At 42.8% G+C, this 23,759-nt stretch overlaps 2 protein-coding genes across 19 annotated transcripts in view; one reads left to right on the top strand and one right to left on the bottom strand.

The window, feature by feature from the left end:
• Nucleotides 1-1,217: 1,217 nt before the first annotated feature.
• Nucleotides 1,218-12,362, top strand: LOC133095488 (ubiquinol-cytochrome c reductase complex assembly factor 5). Of its 2 annotated transcripts, XM_061196977.1 has the most exons (4): nt 1,218-1,619; nt 4,422-4,509; nt 7,760-7,820; nt 12,354-12,362. In XM_061196977.1, exons 1-4 carry the CDS (start codon nt 1,469-1,471, stop codon nt 12,360-12,362), a joined length of 309 nt encoding a protein of 102 aa, XP_061052960.1. In that variant the 5' UTR covers nt 1,218-1,468. The 2 variants fall into 2 exon arrangements, with proteins under 2 accessions (XP_061052960.1, XP_061052958.1); XM_061196975.1 differs by lacking the exons at nt 7,760-7,820; nt 12,354-12,362 and having other exon boundaries at nt 1,384-1,619; nt 4,422-4,526.
• Nucleotides 9,122-23,759, bottom strand: part of PBRM1 (polybromo 1) — a 105,889-nt gene continuing 91,251 nt past the window's right edge. For 6 of the 17 annotated variants that reach the window (XM_061196965.1, XM_061196964.1, XM_061196950.1 and 3 more), the window contains 5 exons: nt 20,616-20,780; nt 17,072-17,227; nt 13,955-14,025; nt 13,626-13,842; nt 9,122-11,875 (listed from right to left, as the gene is read on the bottom strand). In XM_061196965.1, coding sequence (XP_061052948.1) covers nt 11,703-11,875; nt 13,626-13,842; nt 13,955-14,025; nt 17,072-17,227; nt 20,616-20,780 — 782 coding nt within the window. In that variant the 3' untranslated portion in view covers nt 9,122-11,702. Of the gene's footprint in view, nt 11,876-13,625; nt 13,843-13,954; nt 14,026-15,738; nt 15,797-17,071; nt 17,228-20,615; nt 20,781-23,759 lie in introns of those variants that run through there. The other 11 variants (XM_061196963.1, XM_061196962.1, XM_061196961.1 and 8 more) reach the window with 4 other exon arrangements.

The raw sequence follows: 23,759 nt of genomic DNA on the forward strand, positions 1-23,759 counted from the left end.
CCTCTCCATTCCTCGCTTCCCCACGCAGGACTCTCTAGCTCTTCTAGCAATATCACCAGGATTTCCAACGGAATTCCTCTTTCCTGCTGGGAACCACTCTCCACCCGCGTGTATTCCACACAGATCCGTTTTCTGAGTCCACATGCGCATGTGCCCTGGACCTTGAGCAGGCCGACCCTGCACCCGTGGGCCTTGTCGGTGGAGAGCTGGCTAGCTAGACACTGTTTCCGTGGGATGCTCCCCGCGGTGTCCTCGCCGGGTCTAAGGGTGTACATTCCAATATTCACTGCACCTTGGCTGAGGACCTACAGTGTGCCAGCCCCTGGGCCAAGTGCTGGCGCAGGATGGAGGCCATAGATGGGCCCGTGGGTGGGCGGCTGCCCTCTCCACTCCCAGGGCCCCAGTGAGCTAAGTGTGCGCTGGGGGCTTGGCCATATGTAAGCCTCGTCTGGGCGGAAGATGGGTGCTCTGTGGTGTCCAGCCCGCAGAGCCACCAAGAGAAGCCAGAGTGAGCGCCAAGCCAGCTGTGCGTGCGTGGTTGGGTGAGGTTGGCCCCGGGAGAAGGCAGGTTATCCAGGCAGCAGCTTGGGCCTGGCAGCTCAGCGGCGGACCCTACTACCCTTTTCAGAGGCGCTGCTTGATCTCTCTTCTCTCTTTTTGTATATTTTGTGTCCACATTACCAAACTCTCTTATTGGTTCTAAGTTTTCATTTGACTTTCTTAGATTGTCTAATAGTCCGGGAATAACGGAAAGTGCCCCATACAGGATAGCTTTTCTTAATTTTATGGTTGTTTGTCTCAGATGCTTACTTAGACTTTTCTTGTGATAATGATAAAGTTAGCTTTCAACAATGCACCTCAAATCCTGTTATTTTTAGAAGCCTAGGCATCAGTCTCGATCTCGAAATAAATGAAAGGCGTTGTGTAATTGCATTTTAGAGCATGGTGCACTACCCGTTTAGTAGTCCATCATAGAGGGTCATCACTTCTACTAGGACTTTAAGAAAAAAGATGGCGGTGGCAGAGTAGGGGGCGCGGCCGCCAACTCCGAATACCAGCTTGCACAGGGGAGGCCGGGAGGCGGGGCCGGACAGACGCCACGTGGGAGGCCCCGCCCCTTGGCCCGCCCTGCCTCTGGAGCAGAGGAGTCTGCGCCAGCTGGTCTAGGCCTCACAGAGCACGCGCACTCCGCCGCATTCTGATTGGCGGACCCACGCAGCCCACCACACTCAGATTGGTGGAGCCGCTCCACATTCTGGGTCCCGAGCTCAGTGCTGCTCTTTACCGGTTCCGCTCCTCACCTCCTTGGAGGTGGCTCAGGATCGGGATCGCACGGCCACCTGGCCGCCGGACTCAGCAAGGACGGGCAGGACGGCTTCGGCTTCATCCGGGAGCTCCAGTCCAGGGGCTGGGACAGCTCCCGTCGCTCTTCGTTCCGCCGTACCCTTCTCCACGACAGCGGTCCGGCATGTTTTCCAGGGCCCAGGTGAGGCGGGTTCTGCAGCGGGTGCCTGGGAAGCAGCGACTCGGCGTCTACAGGTTCCTGCCCTTCTTTTTTGTCCTGGGAGGAACGATGGAGTGGATCATGATTAAAGTGCGCGTGGGCCAGGAGACCTTCTGTAAGTGAGGGTGCAGCAGCCTCTGTTTCATTTCAGGCAGGCGGGAGGCGGCGAGGGAGCCGTTTTCCTGGGGGCTATTCTCAGCTTGTAGACCTCTCATTCCGCTCAGCGCTGAGCTGCTTTTACCCTGGTCAGAAGGGCGAGTGCGGTTCCCTTCGCTGGGCGGTGGAGATCCGCCTGGGCTCTCCTGTAAGCGGGGCGACAAAGGCACATTGGTATCCAATCTTGAGACCTTCCCTGCACTTTGAGAGGAGGGCACGTGACTCCACTCAGGACGCCCTCCTTTCAAGCCTGCCCTTCGGCCATGCCGGTGACACTGTTCGGGCCTAAGGAATAGACTTCTCACAGCACCTAGAAGCGGGTGTTTCGCTTGGACAGGAAGTTCCTAACTGGCCAGTCCAAACCCTGGAGGGAACTGGTTGGCCCGGCTTAGCTAAATACTACTGTCTTTACTGGCCAGAGTCATTGGTACCAATGCCCAGCACTACAAAAAGTGTGTCTGGCATTGCTTTGCTGAGCACTAGCCTGGACAGGCTAGTTCCTCTTCCAGGAAGACTTCCCTAACCCCTAGGCCCTTTCTGCTTTCTCCCTGTCCAGAAACACAATCACTTGTGAATCGCCAACCCTCATTTCAAAAAAAAAAAGTGCTTTCTAAAGATATTTAATCCTTCTGTGTTCACCCATTCCTTCATATTTAATGAGCACTGATGAGAGGATATAAGGCAGAGGGCCCCCACACCAGAAGAGCACTAATGGGAGAGATAGATCATACAGTTATTATTAAGTGTGATCACTGCTGTGGGGGGAAAAGTTGGGGGAGCATGGGAGTCCTGGGTGGGGCACCTGAATTGGACTAGGTGGTGCAGGGAAGGCTTCCTGGAGGAGTTACCATGTCAGGTAGGATCCGAAGATTGAGTAGGTGTCAGCCAGATGAGGGAAACGTTTATGGACTTGAAAGTGTCTTCTGCCAGTGGTAAGAGCAAACCTTGGGGCCTTGGTGTGAAAGTATGCCGCTGTGTTTGAGGGACTGAAGCAGGTGAGCAGAGTGAGGGATGACGTGGTTAGAAAGGTGCCTGGGCAGGGCCACAAAGGGACTGGAGAACCAACAATGTATCCCAAAGGACTGAAGAGTTTTAAGCAGCAGCTGGTGAACGTATGTGGAGAATGCTTTCTTGTGGAGGGCGGATTGACAGGAACACTTAGGCTGTGTGGTTGTCCAGGTTTGAGATGGTGGCCTGGACTAGGGTGAGATGCCAAGAAGTGGGTGGAGTTGAGAGACACCCCAGAGGTTGTACTGACAAGGGCTTGGTGATTGAGTGGACTCAGGAAATGAGGAGTGGAGGCTTCTGGTAGGGCAGCTGGGGCAGGGGAAACACAGGCAGGACAGTCCTGGGCTCCATTTTGGACGTGCTGAGGGGGGAGATGGTTATACAGAACTGAAGCTCAGAAGGCAGATCTGGGCCTCAGATCTAGGTTTGTGGGTCATTCACAAGCTGATTGTGATGAAAGTCAGAGTTTAAACCCCAACATTTTAAGGGTGACTGAGAGTGACCAGAGAGGCAAGAAGGGAAACAAGAAGGGCTTGTTATCACAGAAGACAGGAGGTTCAGGAAGTTCAACTAAGTGAATGGGAGGTAAGCCCCCTCTCCCCTACCAGGAGAGACTTGAAATATGCAAATACTGATCAGGAAAGAGAGGGTGGAGAGAGGCTGGAGATACCTTGGCCCTTGAGAAGGTGGGAGAGGATGGGACCAGAGCAGGGTAAGGAGTAGCCCTTGGAAGTCAGCTGGAAGAGTTCTTTACTGATGACTTTTCTTTGCGAAGAAAGAGTTCATGGCCATTTCGGGGTGGGTAAAGTAGGGTCAGGGCCGTGGCTGAAGAAACAGGACTGCCAGGCATCACAGTGGACCCAGTTAGATGCAACAGTTGGGCCCACAGTGCAAAGCAAGCAGAGTGAGGCATGGAGAAGGAAGTAAGTTGGATTAATCTGTAGTTTGGGTTTTGAAGGTGTATCAAGAAGTTGATATTGATGAGAGGGAATTTCAGCTGATCTGGGCAGGAAGAGAGAACAAGAGCCTGAGGAAGTGGAGGTCCAAGGACAGAAAGGCTGCTAGAAAGGTAGTAGAGGTTGTGGTCAGAGCAGAATGAACTCATTGCTTCAGAGGAACACTGCAAGCAGATGGCAGAAGTTGAGAAGTAAGGAAGATGAAGGGGGCTGGTGCTTCATCTCTGTTGGGGGTGGTGTTGCCTGGGAAGATGGCACAGGACAGGGTCAAGGAACCTGAGCTAGATGCCAGCATTTTCAGAGACTGAAGGGGAGTGATGGACAGCAGGTGCCAGTGCAGAGAAGATGGTGGCAAATGGCATAGGCCCCAGAGGAAGAAGGTGGAGAATCAGTAGTCTGGAAAAGCAGCAGCTGAGAACAAGGAGACTGCCCTCATCTCCCAGCCCTCAGTTCCTGGGTGTGGCAGAGGGAGCAGCAGAGAGCTATAGGGCCAGAAGTGCCTCTGCGGGGCCAGTTAAGAAGGATGATTTCAGAGAGAAGTGAAATTGCTAAGGGCTGTGCTGGGACATGACACTATCTTTGAAGACACTGACTCTGACCCTGCTATTGATATTGAGAGCTCCTTTAACATAGTCCTCATTTAAATCAAATCTTGTTTTAAGTTTATTCTGGCATTGAGTTAAGCCTTAATGTTGAGATTCAGGTGACAGATCTAGACTATTGGTTAAATTACTCAGATATGTATTTTTAATTCCTTAGTCTCTTGAAAATCTAAATAAAATCTTTGTTTGATACAGACGATGTCTACCGTAGAAAAGCCTCAGAAAGGCAGTATCAGAGAAGGCTGGAAGATGCATCAGAGACTGAACTTCAGCAGTCAATAAAGTGAATATGAAACTTTACTACTGGTTTCAACTCCTTTAAAAATGTACTTTTCGGGTCTCTTGTTCTTACATAGAACTGCCTTTACAAAGAATTTTTATAGTTTTCCTGTCTCTGCTTGAATACTTCCCAAGTCACTGATGGACAGCACTTGTGGGAAAATTATTTCCTACTAAAACACACCTACCCATTGAATCTAGTCCATGAAATATTTCTTAAACAATTCAAGGATCAAATCAGGATGCTTTTCAGTGTAGCCTGAATTGTTTGTGAAGTCCTTTGTTTTAGGCAACAAGGGATAACCTTATTTAGTTTTTTGCAGAATTCAGACTTACTATGAATAAAAGTTAGTTATCTACTGTAGGATCATTTAAGCGAGGATGATCATGCAGACTACATTTCTGCTAGCTACCAATTTGTAAACATTTTGTTAGAATGTGACCATACGTTACTCATGTTAAGTGCTCTTGTGAACACAGACAACCCCTTTCCTTGCTTGGCTCCACTAACATACAAGGGCTGGACCTCCATGAGGACTGGGGAGCAACACGTTTCACTCCCCTCTGAGATGAAGATGTTGCTTTCATCTAGCTGCTAAAGATAAAGACACTGCTCCTTCCCAAAGAAAGTGAATCTTCACAGCATAAAGCAACCATAGACTTGAGCTAAATCAGAGGCTCAATCTATAGGGAGAGATTTTCCAATCTGACCCAGCATAAGTTTGGATCAGTTGGTAGAAAAAGCAAAGGCATCTTTCCATGTTTGGATAACCATATCCAACATCTTTTCAAACAAGAAAATATATACATATTAAAGAAGACTTAAGTTTCAAAATAGTTTCTAACTATTGCTCATGAATAAAGAAGCAGATGCTTAAGGCCACAGGGTATCCTCAAGTTAATGATCTCTGCCACAAATAAATTGTTCTAAGGGATTTTTTTTTTTCTAATTTAAGTCAGTCCATTTATGTTAGAACCAATCCAGTATAAATAAGGAGCCACTGACTACTCAGATCTCATTAAAGCACTAATGAGTCACTGCTCAGAGGTAGCTTGAGTATGAAGACCAGTGATGACCAACAGCACCAGGGAGAGGAAGGTAGTTCTCATGTGCGCTTTTGTTACCTCAAGCATTCCTGGTGACCCTAAACCTCATAGTTACTTTTAGTGACTAGACTGCTGCATAGTGAATTTAAATTGTGGCCTTAACTCCCATTTGCTCCCCCAACCCCAGTTTTAGAAGTTTAATATTTTGTACATATGTAAAGAGCATATGTAACATACATACCTTTTACAAAGAATAGTTGTAAATGCTAATAAAACCATCAGCTAACTTCTGTGTCTGCTGTGGTTTCCTTCCCTGGCCTATCCCGCTGCCTCCATCCCAGGGAGAATCTCTAGTCTGAAATTTGTGCTAAACTTCCCTAGAGTTTTCTTCATCTTTCTAAAATATATGTATTGGAGTGCCAATTTATTTAAGACAACGAAGCTTTGAAGACGACACAACAATGTCTGACTTTAAGGCAAGCAGACTAGCAAAGCAATTGTATTAAATTGAAGATACTTTCAAAGCATATTAATTTGGATGCTACAGAACTAATTTTTGTTAACCAAGGTGCAAGCTTTTTAACTTTGCCTCAATTTTTTAACAGTTCTACTAAGGAATATGACTCTATCCCACTTATCAGACACTAGGATTATTTAAGGGAACTTCAATAATTTAAAGAGCAATGCTCTCATATGCTGCTTACAGAACTGCAGTGCCCCCTACTGTGAACTACAAGGCAAACAATTTAATAACTTGCATTTCAAAAACCACAATACTTTAGAATGACAAAAATCTAATTAGCATTTATTGCTAGAAGTCTACCTCCATTGGGGTGTTAGACAAAGAACGTGGGCTTTGGAGCTTCATTTTATCATCTGAATGGATACGGAAAGTATTCGGTTGACCAAAAAGTTCATTCGGTTTTTCCCATAAGATGGCTCCAGTAGCGCTTAGTTGTCTTTAACTTCATTCAAAACAATTTTGTTAGACTGTATTATGACAAGTCTCATATCAGGGCGCGTTAAAAAAAAAAAAATCAAAATTGGTGAATTTTTGTGCAGCCATTTTAATATTGAAGATGGAAGCAACATTTTCCGCATATTATGCTTTATTATTTCTTTTTTTATATAAATTTTTTTTATTTTTGGCTGCGTTGGGTCTTTGTTGCTGCGCGTGGGCTTTCTCTGTGGACAGCGGGGGCTACTCTTCGTTGTGATGTGAGGGCTTCTCCTTGCAGTGGCTTCTCTTGTTGCAGAACATGGGCTCTAGGCGCGTGGGCTTCAGTAGTTGTGGCTCATGGGCTCTAGAGCACAGGCTCAGTAGTTGTGGTGCACGGGCTTAGTTGCCCCGAGGCATGTGGGATCTTCCCAGAGCAGGGATAGAACCCGTGTCCCCTGCATTGGCAAGTGGGTTCCCAACCACTGCGCCACCAGGGAAATCCCTATGCTTTATTATTTCAAGAAAGGTAAGGGGCTTCCCTGGTGGTGCAGTGGTTGAGAATCTGCCTGCCAATGCAGGGGACACGGGTTCGAGCCCTGGTCTGGGAAGATCCCACATGCCACGGAGCAACTGGGCCCGTGAGCCACAACTACTGAGCCTGCGCGTCTGGAGCCTGTGCTCCGCAACAAGAGAGGCCGCGACAGTGAGAGGCCCGCGTACCGCGATGAAGAGTGGCCCCCGCTCGCCGCAACTAGAGAAAGCCCTCGCACAGAAACGAAGACCCAACACAGCCAAAAATAAATAAATAAATTTATTTTTTAAAAAAAGGTAAAAACGCAACTGAAACACATAAAAAGATTTGTGCAGTGTATGGAGAAGGTGCTGTGACTGATCGAACATGTCAAAAGCGGTTAGCGAAGTTTTGTGCTGGAGATTTCCCGCTGGACAATGCTCCACGGTCAGGTAGACCTACTGAAGTTGATAGTGATCAAATCGAGACACTGAGAACAATCAACGTTATACCACGCGTGAGAGAGCTGACATACTCAAAAATATCCAAATCAAGCATTGAAAATCACTGCTTGGTTATGTTAATTGCTTTGATGTTTGGGTTCCATAATTTAAGTGAAAAAAGCCTTCTCGACTGTATTTCCGCATGCAATTCTCTACTTAGACATAACGAGAATGTTCTATTTTTTTTTAAAATTTATTTATTTTTGGCTGCTTTGGGTCTTCGTTGCTGCACGCAGGCTTTCTCTAGTTGCAGCGTGCGGGCTTCTCATTGCAGTGGCTTCTCTTGTTGCAGAGCACGGGCTCTAGGCATGCGGGCTTCAGTAATTGTGGCACGTGGGCTCTAGAGCTCAGGCTGAGTAGTTCTGGCGCACGGGCTCAGTTGCTCGGCGGCATGTGGGATCTTCCCGGACCAGGGCTCGAACCCGTGTCCCCTGCATTGGCAGGCGGATTCTTAACCACTGCGCCACCAGGGAAGCCAGAACGTTCTATTTTTAAAACAAATTGTGAGAGGTGATGAAAAGTGGATACTGTACAATAATGTGGAACGGAAGCGATCATGGGGCAAGCTAAATGAACCACCACCAACCAACCAAAGGCCGGTCTTCATCCAAAGAAGGTGATGTTGTATATATGGTGGGATTGGGAGGGACTCCTCTATTATGAGCTCCTTCCAGAAAACAAAACGATTAATTCCAACAAGTACTGCTCCCAGTTAGACCAACTGAAAGCAGCACTCGACGAAAAGCATCCGGAATTAGTCAACAGAAAACGCATAATCTTCCATCAGGATAACGCAAGACCGCACATTTCGATGACCAGGCAAAAAACTGTTACAGCTTGCTGGGAAATTCTAATTCATCCGTCGTATTCACCAGATATTGCACCTGCGTATTTCCATTTATTTTGGTCTTTACAAAATTCTCTTCATGGAAAAAATGTCAATTCTCTGGAAGACTGTAAAAGGCACCTGGAACAGTTCTTTGCTCAAAAAGTGATATTAGAGGAAAACAGTTGGTTGATTTTACCAACACCTTCTATTAAAAGTGAGGTCATATCTTAAGAGATTATAAGCATGATAAAAACATACCCGGGCCACTTGTCTCTTCTGGCCATACACAGCTATTTGAAATGGATTACACTGATTTATGATATAGGACATGCTTGCCTTACCTTCCACCATCAGTAACAACTCCCTCTGCAATTTTAACTTCAACCTGCATTTCTGCCCATGCTGAGGACATGTTAGGAATCCTTGACTGCCAGTCTGAGAGGCTTGGCATGGGCATGTCAGGCTGCAGTGTGACTACATTCGGCTTCTGTGTTAATGCAGCCTAAGCCTTGGATCAGGGTCTGGACACTGACTTTTGCCTCTACCCAAGGAGCTCTCTTCCTTTAAATTGGCAGCCATATCCCTGTCAACATAAAATCAAGGCCTGCAGGAATTAAACCTACTTGAAACTAACATCTGACACAAGCTTTAACAGAACAACCAAACCTAGTTAATCCAAATCACTTTGCAAACTCCATTTTTATTTGGATTAAAAAGCTTTAGATGAACAAACATATGATACATACATATTATAAGACTAGTTATCACTTAAACCTCTTTTGATACAGAAATTAGAATAAACCAAGTTTTAATCAAGTCTGAAAATGTTTAAGTTCAAAAGTCAACAACACCAATTTGGAGATTTTACACAAAGAAGAGTCCCCTCTTAATTCTTCCTCATAGGAAGAAAAGGGTGGGTTCAAAAACAAAGCAATTCAAGGCCTTTTAAATCAGTTGGCTGACATACTATTTTAAACCTATAGGTCTTTTTCCGCACATAAACAAAATTCTTTTCCACATGAACTTACATTTTGAAAACATTTAGGCCATTATACTTTCTAAGCCATATCACTACAGTTCCTAAAACTCATGAAAAAAAAGACGTATAGTTCACATGTACCTTTTAAAGTCAGGGCTTTTTTTTTTTTTTTCTTTTTCTTTTCTTTTTTGGAAGATGGCTGACCTCAAATCTTATATCCTAAAATATTAATTGACATTCTCCAAGTTAATATACAGAAAGACATGATTCTAAAATAAATACAGAGCTTTTTTCTTTTTTAATTAGGGCCTGCCTAATGGCCCCCTGGCCCGGCTCTGCACTGCCTTAGGGAAGCCCCTGGCTGGATCTATGGTTCCTACAGCACCTCCAGACACTGAGAAGGAGCCTGGAGGAGGAGTGCTCTGGCTTCTAATGCCCCACATAGACCACAGTGAAGAGTTTTTAGAGTCTTCCCAAAGAAGTCTCTTCCAGACCTTAAAAAGGGAAATAAGACGGGTGCATGAAATAAATAAATAACTTAACCAAAATTAAACTTCAGGTTCTTTGGTGTAATTCAAGGATGTCTAGAAATAAAATAATCTGATTGTATTATACAGTCCATGATGATTCAATGGCCCAAATAACCAAGAACTGAAGATTTCTTTATCTGATTCAGTTTAACAATAAGATACTGACATACTACTGCAAAACATTTTTTAAAATTCAGAACTGTTTAAAATACTTGATGCAAATTGAGATCCAGTGGTTGACTTATAGGCAATTAAGTTATAAGGACCTCCTGTAATTAAAGCATCTAGATACAAGAGACTTTTTTCCATTCTAAACTCTTCTGTCCCCATGATTTAGTAAGAATGGTAATTAAATATCCAGGTATTGATTCATACCAGATTAAAAGAAAAAAAGTATCCTCTGAGAGTCACTCTCAATTTACAAACAGCAGTGGAAGCTCCACCACAATGGCAACCACCTTGTTACAATAAAGCAGGTTTCAAAAACGCTGAGTGAAATACTGTTCCATGTTTGATGCTTTCCACCTGTCTGAGCATTATATACTGCCTCCATATGTTTTTTTCCAGAGTCATATAAGAGAGACAGGGTCATCAAACCTAAGTGTTTGGGATCTGTAATGGTCTTTTTAGTGAGCATTTTCTTAAATTATGATTTCCTTCTCCTGAAATTCAAAAGCACAAGCTGAATTTTAAAATTATTTTATAAAGTCTTAAATTTCTGGTTGAGAATTACAACCCTGAAACTTAGGAGAAAAAGAAAAAAAAAAAAAGCCAGATCTGATGAGGAAATAAAGAATACTAAAACATACTTGCATATGCAGGCAATCCAGCCTTTTACAATTATGCTTCTGACACAGCCCATATCTGGTTAATGCACTCCCTTCCCTAAGTTAGGTTAGGTGTTATGTTTAAAAATAAATCACCTCCAGCACACCTCAATACTTTCTTCAAGATGAACTTCAATGATGTGCAATGTAAGAGATTTAAAGTTTTAAATCACCTAACATGTATAGGCATAAATTGTGAATTCATTACAAAAAGATCAAAAGTACCCTTAAACTTACCTGCCAAGACTAAATGTAATTCAGGGTTGTGCACATGTTCTGCAAAACTAACTGACACCATAGATGTCTAACTCAGCACAAGAAAAAGTGCTTTCTCCCTCCAGGTGTCCGGGAGCTGCATTAGCTGCAGAAGAGTGCACAGTGCTGACTTCAGATTTCTGAGTTACTAGAGCAAATGTGCCATGTCTGCCAAACATCTACAATCCAGCTAACAACCTTTCACTCTACCTGGAAGAAACAGTTCTTGCAAAAGTGGCTTAAGATATTTAGGCACGTGAAACAGACACAAGGACACTCCCCTCTCTAAGATGTAAACTAGGGCCAACTTCACATTTCATTGACAACTTAAACTAATCTGTAAACTCTTTTGTGTGGGTGTTTTTTTTTCATTTTGTTTGTTATTTAAAAAAAACAAAAACAAAAAACCAACCAAAAAAAACAAGAAACAAAAACCCCAAGCCAAGACAAAAAACCTTTGATGGTTTCAGCTCTATGGCAACAAGTAAAAAGATAAAACTCCAAGTCTAAATACAACTAATTATGAAACTGGTTTTAAACGAAGGAAACATATGCAAAAAAAAGTCTTTGTGTATTTGATAAAGTCAACTTAATATAACAAAAACAAATTGAAATAGCTTATTAAAAGTGTCCTTATATAAAAATGGCCTTGTGATGTACAATAAAATGCAATAAAAATTATCATCCTTTGTTCCTCCCCCCACCCCCAGTAACTAAAATGGCTACTGTTCCACAAAACTCTTTATACTTCTATAAAAGAATCGTAATTGATGTGATTAAAGGTTTTCTAGATTGTATGCTTGGCGAATGTTGAGGGTGTCTCGGAGCATCAGATCCCGAAGGCGCCAGAGGGCGTCTGCCATGGTGGTGTGGGCCCCTTTACTTTTCAGCCAGTGAGAGGGGAGTCGGCTCTCCTGTTCTTTTGACAAATGGACATCGCGTCTTCGAGCTGAAAATTAAAGTGCAGACAGAGAAATACAAATATCAGTCCTAAGGTCTGACAGATTTATTAAAACATGAAACATTATTTATTGAATATTATGAATTTTAACTCTGCAGAATATTTCCAAGCAAATTTCTTATATTGTTTTATTAGGCATCTTGGTTTTTAGAAAACTATTTTACTTAGGTATGAGACTACCTAGCCAAGGATGTCTCGTTTTACACTTTGCAGTTTAGAAATTATCTCATGTCTTTTTTTTTTTTAATTAATTAATTAATTAATTAATTTTTGGCTGCATTGGGTCTTCATTGCTGTGTGCGGGCTTTCTCTAGTTGCGGTGAGCGGGGGCTACTCTTTGTTGCGGTGTGCGCGCTTCTCATTGCGGTGGCTTCTCTTGTTGTGGAGCATGGGCTCTAGGCATGCAGGCTTCAGTAGTTGTGGCTCGCGGGCTCAGCAGTTGTGGCTCACGGGCTCTGGAGCACAGGCTCAGTAGTCGTGGCGCACGGGCTTAGTTGCACTACAGCATGTGGGATCTTCCCAGATCAGCGCTCGAACCCGTGTCCCCTGCATTGGCAGGCGGATTCTTAACCACTGTGCCACCAGGGAAGTCCTAGAAATTATCTAATTTCTAACAATTACTTCACAAAACAGCTGCACAAGATAACATAATTGCTAGAATGGGAACATAAAAGTTGTACGAACACCTAAAAGATCTGATCATTAATATTTAATAGTTACTCCAATATTAACAAAAATTCCTGAAAAGGTAAATGTGAAGAAAGGGAAAACCACCTACTACTCTTAAAGGAATCAAATGATCAAATTTGGCTTAGAAATGAAAAATGAACAGAAACTTCCAAATTTCTTTCCAGAAACTAGGCAAGTTATTTTAGTAAGTACTGAAAATATGCTGAGCCTGCTGAACTAAATGAATAAACTTGATAGGTTAATAGAAACATGTCTTCCAATATTATTTTTCTTTTTTAAAAATTGAGGTGAAATAATTTTTAATTTACCCAAATCCACCTATGCTATGCCCAAATGCCTGAAAAATAATTGAAAAAATTCAGAATATACTTAAGAAGATGGCATAGATATTTATGACAAAACTAAGCTTTGAAACTCAGCAAAAAAACATTTTCAGTGTGTAATGTCAATATACAAAGAAGCTCCAAACCCTTCTACTAAATATACAATTTAAGGCATACCTCAGGTTTGGTTCCAGATCACCACAATAAACTGAGTCGCATGAATTTTTTGGTTATGTTTACACTATACTGTAGTCTATTAAGTACGCAATATAGCATCATGTCTAAAAGAACAATGTATGTACCTTAATTAAAAAAGACTACACTGCTAAAAAAATATTAACCATTATCTGAGCCCTCAGCAAGTCGTAATCTTTTTATAATGGTAACATCAAAGATTGTTGATCACAGATCACCAAAAAAAATATAATAATAATGAAAAAGTTTGAAATATTGTGAAAATTACCAAAATGTGACACAGAAACACGAAGTGAGCACATGCTATTGTAAAAATGGTGCCGACAGACTTGCTTGACACATTGCCACAAACCTTCAATTTGTAAAAAATGCAGTATCTGAGAAGAGTAACGAAGCAAAGTGCAATAAAACAAGGTATGCCTGTATAAGAATAATGGATATTTATCCTACGATATAATAGGTCCATAGCAGCGAGAGGACTTTGATAAAGCATGGATTTCGAAAGGCTTCTTGCGAAGGACTCTCCTTACCTGCTAGGGTCTGGTCCCACTTGCTAATGCTGTTGGACTCAGCACTGAGTCCTTCGATATATTTTAGGTAGGCCTCTGAGTGGAGAAGCCGTTGAGTCTTCGGTGGGGGAGCCACAAACATGGGTGTTGTTGGCTGCTGTATGACAGGGGGGCCGGGTGGATGTGGGCCAGGATATGGAGGTGGTGCCTGCTGCCCTGGAGGCCCCAAAACACCTACCTGAAAGAGCACAGACACATGGTGAGGGGAAAAAAAATACTCAGCGCATGCTCTGAGAAAGAGGGTAACTTGAATTCTGTTGAGTCCTAGAAGATCCAACTTGGAGGCTCACCTGCTGTCCATATGGACTTCCACCTGCTGCTGGAGTCCCTACCATAGGGGCCACTCCTTGGTTCATCACACCTATAATTCAGAATTACAGGCACAATTAGAGGCTCTGGGTTGAGAAGAATGAAAAACTACTGTCTGATAAGAAAGGCCATTTATAATGCAAGCCTATGATCTCTGCCCTGAGTCTTTGTGGATAGGAACCCTAAGCACCCAAAACAGGATGTAGCATTCATATAGAAAATTCATGTTCTTTTGTTTTCTAGGTACTTTAAATACAAAGCTAGGACAATTTGTCAGATGTACATTAATTATTCATGGCTTAGAAATAATTTGAACCCTGCATAAAATTCTAGTATTTCCCTAGGTAAGCTACAGTCAGAATACAACTATATTTTCAAGGTATTTTTCTTCTGACAACACAGTTTCCTGCAACTGAAGCCCGTGTTTAATTTCAGCAGTAATGGCATTGCAACCAGGCTCAGCTGTATGCAATGTGTTAGGACAGCAGGGACATAAGGGAAGAGGTTTGTGCAAGTGCACATTAAATGACCTTTGTGGAGGCTGGAGGCACATTCTTGCTGTCCTCTCACAGGCCACCAGCACCTCTGGTTCTAACTGGAGTCACTAATGTTGGCAGAGAGGGGCCATTGCCATTTGATAGACCAGCACTTTGAAAAGAGATCATCTGGAAACAGAGGAGCCTTGGTGCTATCACTTCAAATGCAAAATGACAAAGGGAAAGAGAAAGATTCCATGGTCCTACTATATTTGGACTTTGTATAAACTTCCCTTGGTGACTCCTCACAAGCAATTTCTGTCACACAAGCAAGTTCTGTCTCATAGGTCCTAGTTGATAATAACATGATGTCTTAAATTTAGCGTCTGGGGCTATTTTAATCGCAGGACCGTCCATTTCCTAGTCTCATAAAACAGAGCAATAGGTAAGGGACCCAGTTCATTAAAAACTAACAAACTACAATCAAAACCCTGGTGAGCTACTGCTTAAACCTTAAACAAGTCCAGCTGGCTGCACAGAAGGATCAACAGGAGCTAACTTCATATTCTATAGTTTCTCTGGATTCAAAATGTTGGTATTTTAACCAGGCAGAACCAACCCACTATTCTAAGGTTCAGAATTGCTAAATACCACTTCCAAGAAGTATTAGATGTTTGTAAGAGAGAAAATACTAAGTGAAAACAAGCTTTCTGTTTACAAAGCAGGGATTTTTATATTCCAAGAACCCAGAAGGGTACTTGAATCACAAGAATAGGATCTTAGTGATTATTTGTGAGTGAGTGAAGAGGTTGCGGTGGGTAAGTTGCTGCTCCAGCAACATATTAACCACCCCTGTCCCCCTAGGACACTCACCCACCTTAGATTTCACAACACAGTGGGCCTCCATGAGGTGCCTGTATCAATCTCTGCAGGGCAGCATAAACAAATCAGCAACCAACCCCCTATGTGTCCTCTGTTTACAAATGCCATGCCAGGGGGCAGCTGGTGAGAATGCGGGCTGAGTCACCAGAGGAGCTCACTGAATCTCCCTCTCCTCAAAGCCTGATCAGACGTGTGTGTGTAGACACTAAGAGGGGTTCTTCCCTGTCTCCTTATCATCAGGTGTGTTGTGCTTCCTTCAAATGCATTTAGAATCTGAAAAAGGGGCAAAGGGAGACATCTGCCTCCCAATACCCACCAAAAGACCAGTTACCTAGAGGGTACTGGCCTTCGGTATGACTCCCGCTGAGTAGCACACGCACCTGGGAGTTAACTCCAGCTTAGTCTCACTGCTCAGTCAGATACTCTTGCCAAGGGGAGAGGGCACAGACTTAAGGACAACTCCACCTGCCACAGGAGCACACTCATTTTATGACTGACACTTGCTGCAACAGCAACTCACACACAGTCCACCACTTCCATAATGAAGCACCCACGCCCACGAACATTTCCTCCTCTGGGTGTGTCTGGATCAAACACTTCTGTGGAGTTATGGCCATTCTCTAAGCAACACTCACATCACAAAGAGTGTTACTGGAGACTCTAGGCCAAGCCACCAGGTTCGCTCGCCCTACACACTGCTGGGCACACCCTCTGAAGCTTTGTTTGGAACTCTTTATAGCCACGGGATCGGTAGATCCAATGCTGTTGTAAGCAAATCTAAGGGTTTCTACATTTTGTCATCTGGGCCAGGCCTTTAGCTTATATTTTGGATAATGGATCAAATGCTATTCCAAGTCATCTTAAGGTCACATTCCCTCCAAATAGATACCTAAGGGTCAGTTTTTTTGCATATGATGGCAATTAATATGGGAACTTGTGATTTTCCTTTCATAATAATCTTTCAAATTTGCTAATTAATTGTAAAGGAAAACTGTACCTATTTCTGGGCTCCATTTATATGTTTCTATATGACATAACTTCTGAGCTTCTGTTGAGAAACAAACCAGTGTCTCCAGGTAGCAGGGTGGGCTATGCTGTTCTTTAAATGTTATGTCATGCTTCTTCGGGGACTCAGATATAGAAAACTCGTTCAGGGCAAATTCGCTCTCTCCCTCCTTTCTGTTCCTAGAAGGACTGACTGAAGGATTTCTAAAGAGTTCTACATTAGCGACTCTGTAATTCCCTTAGAGGGGAGGGGCTGTTTGAAAAGCAAAAGATGGAGCAGGGACTCTACACAGAAGACCCTTTGAGATAAGAATTGAACCAGAAGAAGAAATGTACTCAGGAGCAAAAAGTGCTTTTTATATCAACTGGCAATTTGGGAAACCTCATTCACTGATAAAGAGAGCAGAGCATGACCTCCTAGGCTGTGTTTGGCTTTCTGAGCACGTGTCAAATTGTTTGAGTGATTTCAGAGTACACCTCCTGCCCCTTGATCTGCTGAGTCTAGTCTCTGTCATGTGTCCTGTGCTGCTGCTAGGCAGCCAGGTGCTCAAGGGCACAGGTGCTGAGCCACCTGCTCAACACACAGGACAGGTCCTGCTGCTGACATCCCTGGGATTCTCAGTGAGGGAAGGCCTGCCCACATGGGCAGCAGGTACCTCCTGGAACAAATGGCTGAAGGAGGAAAAAGAGAATATGAAGATGAGATTAATGAGTGAATGAGGATGAAGTTCTTACCCGGTGGTGGTATGCCCGGGAGGCCGGGCACACCTGGCGGAAGATGGTGGGGTGGAGGCCCCCCGGGGTGAAGTGGCTGCATGCTGCCCATGCTAACAAGGCCATCAACTGGGCCCTGCAAAGGTGGAAGGCCTGGCGGATAGCCACCCATCATGCCTTGAAGGACACAACAAATTTCAGACATGCATCATTAACATGCAACATGAACTAAGTAATAACAACCCCCCCCCATGCACTACTAATGAATAAAGCACCCTTAGTACTGCATGATATAACGGCAATTAGTGCAATTATTTTGTGCAATAATGAACAAAATATAAAGTTACAAATATGAAATACATTTCTGGATGAATTAGTACTTAGTACATTATTATTTGTAGTTATTTCCCTGTGATAAATACGCTGCATGTTTTCAGTTAAATAATAATAAAGAGGAGTTCCAGTAACAGCCTTCCCAAGGTCTTGATTATTGCAAGGTGTTCAAACAGAGACCCGTTCTGCCTACTGCGATTCTACTGAAGAGTATAAACCCCATCATTCCACTATGCCCACACTCATATGCCTATCACGGGTACACATGAGGGGAAACTGGAATGGAGGAAAATGAGGCGCACAGCCCTGATCACAAAGCATGGTTCTCCAGCATGGGGGAGGCGGCAAGACTTTTTCAAGACTTCTATGTCCATTCCTCCTCCCTTTTAGCCCCACCACTGCTGGTAAGAATGGATCATGCTTGAGCTTGAGCTGGGGAACAGCTAAGAGTCATCACAATGAATGATGTTTCATCTTTAGATCTCAAAACATGATAAAATAAAGATAAAACCTAACTCCCCACCTCCACCCTGGCTGCCAGCCAACCTAAGCCCAGTTCACTCAGTAGCCTGCACGCAGATCTTAGGAGGAATGGCTGGAGAATCAGGCTCTGTTGACATGAGAAAAGGCCAATTGTCATCATTGTCCCCAAGCGCACAAATGTCCTCACAAAGACCTTCAGTTAACAGGGAACATTTTAAATGAGGTAGAGAATTTCTGTGAACAGAGGTTTTTATTCCTTTATTTTCAAAGTGCATCTTCACAACACAAAATACTTTCTGCTGGCTAGGGAAGAATTTCAAAAAACAAGTATTTTTGGCAAAAAGAGTGAAAGGAAGAAGATAATTTCAAAATGTCAAAGATTCACCTATCAAAAGAACTTTAAAGCCATATGACATTTTTTTAAGCAAGAAAAACAACCTGATTTTTCTGGGATTTGAAATGATCACAATGAACAAAACACAAGGCTCCCCGCGAAATGCAATCACCTTTGGTCACAGCTTCTTGCACAAAGGGAGGGGTTGAGGAATTGGTGCGAAACCTCCTTTTTATATAATACTCTTTGTAGAGGGGTTCTGGAAACAGTGGAAGACTCCCGGTTCTAAGAATTTTACTCTTTGACTTTCCCTGAAGAATTGTTTGAAAGGTATTTATTTATAAAAGTTTAGTCTTTTGAAGCTATAAAATTACTGAAAGTTCTGAGATTGATTCAGCTTGCCTCATTGGTCATATCTAAGCTAAGAAACTTACAATTACACAAACCAATAAAACAAATTTTAAATAATAATACCTCTGTACATAAAATAGGATTATCAGTTTCATTTTCTTAAAATGAGAGTTCAGAGAGTAAAAACTACTTTTGAACAGACACCATCATCTTAAACATGAGGAGATCCAATGCTACCAAACTGTCTTTTAACCATACCACCAGACAGAGCTTTTAGGGATAAGTAGGTGGGAATTCAAGAATGTTAGGAGGCTTTGCTTTCAATTACAAAAGCCCATCTGAACGCAGCCTTCACGGGCTGTGGTTGAAGAAATTATTAAGAATAGAAAGACATGACACTTGTCTTCATTAAACTGTACTTTGGCATTTATTATCCCAGTCACATGTGTTCAAATGAGCTTCAATGCTTGTAAGCAAAGCTGGTCTCAGACAGCAACAAGGCTAAGACTTAGGCCCTATGCAACCTGTAAACCCATAAGAAATCACCCTCTTAAGCTGCGAAGTCCCCATTGTGGACCAAAGACTGGTTACTGTAGAGAATGCTTGCCCTGCACTCCCACAGCCCAGAAGTCTGGGCAGCAAAAGCTTTAATAATGGAGCAGGGGCTTTCTGGAAGGGGGCCGTCCTCCTCACCCATCAGAGCTCTGTGATGTTATTCCCCAACAGGGAGCTAAAATGCTGCAGCTGCTGTTTTTCAATGTTTTTAGCTGTTTGAATTCGTTTTGTTAATGTGCCCCTGGGCTTTTTAGTCAAGGGCACAGTGCTATAGTATCACACATCAAATAGAACAAAAGAGAATGTCAATGAGGGAATTCTAACTTTCAAAGTCCCCATGTTCAAGGTCTGATTTCTAAAAACCTCTGGCACCCCATTAACCAAAATGGGCCATGGAATAGAGCAGGCGATTATGAGATTTGTTAGATCAACATCAGTTACACTGAAAGTACTGAAAGCCATGATTCAGATGTGCTTTGGCGAGTGCAACTGCTGAGTTCAGCGATAGTGCATTTGAGAACTTGCCATCACAAAAGGTAGGAGCAACAGTGGAAGTTATCCTATGCTACTCTGCCTTAAAAAGCAAAAAAAAAACAAAAAACAAAACAAAAAGCGAAAACAAAAACAGCATCCCAAGGAGCCTGTCTTGAGCAACACTATCTTGGACTCCCTGCAAAAAGAGGTCAGACTGCTTGCTTAAGAAGAAACACAGCTTGAATGGACCGCACCAGGCTTAGAAAGATCACGAAGGAGGGACCCGAGAAGTGGTCTGCAGGCTTCTCATTGGAGACACGTCAGACAAGAATATTCAAGAACAGCCAAATTTGCTATGGCTACCAGAACCAGAGACAACACACACAAGCAAACCACATTCATCTTTTCTTTTCTTTTTTTAAAAATATGTGACTGGGATACTAACAGAAAATGCAGTTTAATGTAATTAAATAGAAAAGCATTACAGAGTGGGCACAATGAATTGATTAAGGACTTTGTATTCTACTTAGCAGTCATGCACATTGGTGACCAAGAAAGGATTTACAATTCATTGTCAAAAATCCTTTTAAATGGTCAGTCTTTTAAGGATGGCTGCAGCAGAACAAGGCAAACTGAACACTGGAATGAGATGGGAAAATCATCACCACCTAAAGACTAGTTTTGTGTTTTCTGTTGGGAGTCCCTCCAGAACAGAAGTCAGGGTCTGTTTATATTTTCTGCTGTAGAACTCTATCAAGAGCAGTCTGCGGTGGAGAATATCGCCAGACCATGCCCACAGCCAGGGAAGAGCTGCTCCCTACCAATTCCCAGGATTGGGCCCAGGGCCCATTTCTGGGGCAGAGGGGAGGCATTGCCCATAAGGGAAAGGCGATATAAGGACAACATGGATGACTTCAAACTTTGAATCTGTCATGAGAAAAGCCTAGAGACTGTGGCTTACTCCTTGTTGGAGGAAAAAAAAAAATGAAGGAATTTCTTAAAGTGGAAAAAAATGGTCTTAGCTCCTGTTTTTACCTGCAACAGGTGTCAACTGCTGATTGAGCATCCCCATTGGTGTTGGTGGTGGCACCACCCCCATGAGAGCCCCCACAGGGGTGCCTGCTCGGGGAGAAGCACTCGGCTGCTGTTGCTGTGCTGCTCGCTCTCTCTCCTGCTGCTCAGCAACTTTAGCTGCCCGCTCTGTAAAGGCATTTCAGATTTTCAATTCTGTTTTTAACCCAGGAATTCAAAATACCATCCATTGCATTCAACAGGACTAGTAAAAACACAGGCAACAGTTCTGTCTCAATGGAAGGAACAGTAGATGACTAGTCTCAACACAGGAGGAGTCGGGCCGATTTCACTTGGTAACCTAGAGTCCAGCTTTCCTATCCCATCTTGAGAACTGGTCTGCAAAGATTTCAAGAATGTTAAGACTGCAACACACATTCAGAAAGCACAGATTTTATTTAAAAACGTCACCAGCATAACCAACGTGGTTAATCTCACAAGGCACCCTGAAGATGAGAAGCGCTACCATTATTCTAGTATTAATAGCATTACAAATTATTTATAATTTCAACATGAAGCAATTCCATGGCCCATTGTAATTTTTGGCACAACTGTTACTTACTATATTTTCCTGATTCCTGGCACCCAATTTTACTAAGATTTGAGGACTCTTGTCATTAGTGTCATGAGGTTTAGCAGCTGAAGAAAATTAACTCTGTAAGGGAAAAGTAGCTTACTGCCTCCTCCACAAGGTTTTAGGGAAAATAAACGCTAATTTGTACATTCTAATGAAGCAAAGAGGTCATGTTTAATAAACCCCAAGGGAAAAAAATGCATGATACTCCAGGCTACAGTCATCAGAAGCAGGGAATAATATATATATACACATATGAAGCAATGGACAATGTACTGACAGAACCAGGTTTCCTGAAGCTGAGTTCACTACTGACCATAAATCATACTAAATCAGCAAAAGTTCCAGAATTCATACTTATTTCATCCAAAATGCAAGAGGAGCATTAGCTTGTGCCAGTTCTGGGCTGTGGAACATCCCTGCTATACCCCTCACTCCTTTGAGCTACTCTTTCTGCTTCTCCATAGCCAGTAGCCCCAACAATCACATTCCCAGTCTTTTTGGGAGCTAGCAGGCTGGACCCTTACTAGAGAACTCTAGAAATGTGCATTCCCAAAGCTCCCACAATACAGGGTTTATTTTGCTTCACCGTTCATAAACAGGAACTCCTCTCCACTCTTCACATGGGCAAACTGAGACTGGAGACAGGTAGTGACTTGTCCAAGGATACAGAGAGAACCAGCAACCTGCGGCCCTGATTCCTCGTATCAAACTCCAACTGCCACACATTAACCCTCCAACAAGGAATTCAAAAGGCTACTGCTGGCTGATCTAAGGAAGGGGAAAACAGCTCAGGGTCACATGGCTTTAAACAGCATCAAGAAGCAACGGCTCCAGTCCTCCTTTGGGTGAGAATGTGAAAGTCAACCAAGTCAAAGTTTCCTCGGCTGCGACAGTGTTACCTGCAGAGACTTGTCATCACTGACTACACTGTCCCAGTTTACAGATCCTCTGTACAATGAGCATGAGGGACAAAGGCCATTTTAACAACCTATTTCCTTGAACTAGCAGTAAAAAAAACACTGATGACCTAGACTCCCACATTAAGTTCTCATATTTTCATTACACAAATGACACAGTAAAATGGGAGAGCAAAAAAATGAAGTTGAAAAAAGAAAATTTCAGGCCTGTGGATGGAATATTGGACTGGCTACCTGTTGATTCTTTTTGGGCTGTCTTAGAAAAGAGAATTATTAAATGAAGTCAGCCAAACTCCAAACTTTGGGTTTTGAATTCAATGGGTCTGAACACCAAAAGTTCAGATTTTGTGTCTCAGGCAGACACTGCTGAGTCATATAGCTCCTCTCACTAAGTTCTCACTGAATTTCAGATTCTCCTTTGAATTTGGAAGAATTTCCCAGAAGCCATCATTTCTCCTTCTCTTCAGTTCTGCTCCAGCATTTTTACTTTTACATCATCTCCAGACACATTTCTCGCTCTTGTTCACACTCTGAATAACCAGCCATGCAGTACTGGCGTCATTTGTTCTGGACCAGGCTTTACAGCCATGTGAGCTTCATTTCTAACACTTCTCCAACTGAGTGATATATCTGGTCTTAACTTCCACTAAGGTTAGGAATACCAAAGCTCTCCAAAGTTCTAGGTTCTTATAGAACTGACCATGGTTTCTCAAAGAATGTTCTGTGAAATATTAGTTCTTCGGGATATTAGCAGATATTACATGAATACCTGATCAAGTTCCAGAAAATGCCAGGTGAACAAAATAGGTTATTTACTATAGGTTTAAGACTTTCATATGGCAATATGCACTGTTAAGTTTCCAAGAGAGAAAGTTTTTGGAGTGCTTCTCAAACTGGTTTTGCCACAAATGTTTTCTGAATGAACATCTTGTAGGACTAGGGTTCTGCACAAGATCCTTGGGGAAGCCTGTCAGATAATTTTATAATAATAAATCAACTGTAATAAATGAAAGGAGTAAACTAGTTTTTTAAAAAAAGGAGTTTCTTTGGAAACTCCATAAACTGTAATAAAGGAGGCAGCCTTGATAATTAATTTGTTTATGCTTGCTGGATTTGGACCTGGCCAAGAACAGTAATGGTGATCACTACGGTCAATCGAGAGAGGGCTTTAAACTGGCAAAATGAAGCATTATATACAATTCCAAATGGAAAAAAGTACAGCTCTAAGGGCAACAGTCCTGCCTAATCTAATGTTTATTACTCATTTCTTTATTAAAGTCATGCCTGATATTAAAAAACAAAAAACCAAAAATCTCTCTTAAGTATTTGTCCTTAATGGCTAAGAACCACCAAATCCTTGAATGATAGCTCATAGCCCCAAATGATTTAATTATAGAGTAAAAGGAAAATGAAGGCAGTTGAGCTTTATCAAAGAGAACCCAAGTACCTTAAAAGTAGCTATGAATGCAGCACAGGCCAGGACTGGCCTAGGAAACCAAGCGCTTCAGCCAAGCCTCAGCCTGGAGTTTATACATATGGCTTATCGAGAGCCGTAATAGAAGATCACTGATTTTGAAAGCCCCATTTCAGATGAATTTTAACCAAAATTATATT

This window comes from Eubalaena glacialis, chromosome 7 (genome assembly GCF_028564815.1).
Source record: "Eubalaena glacialis isolate mEubGla1 chromosome 7, mEubGla1.1.hap2.+ XY, whole genome shotgun sequence".
NCBI lineage: Eukaryota > Metazoa > Chordata > Mammalia > Artiodactyla > Balaenidae > Eubalaena > Eubalaena glacialis.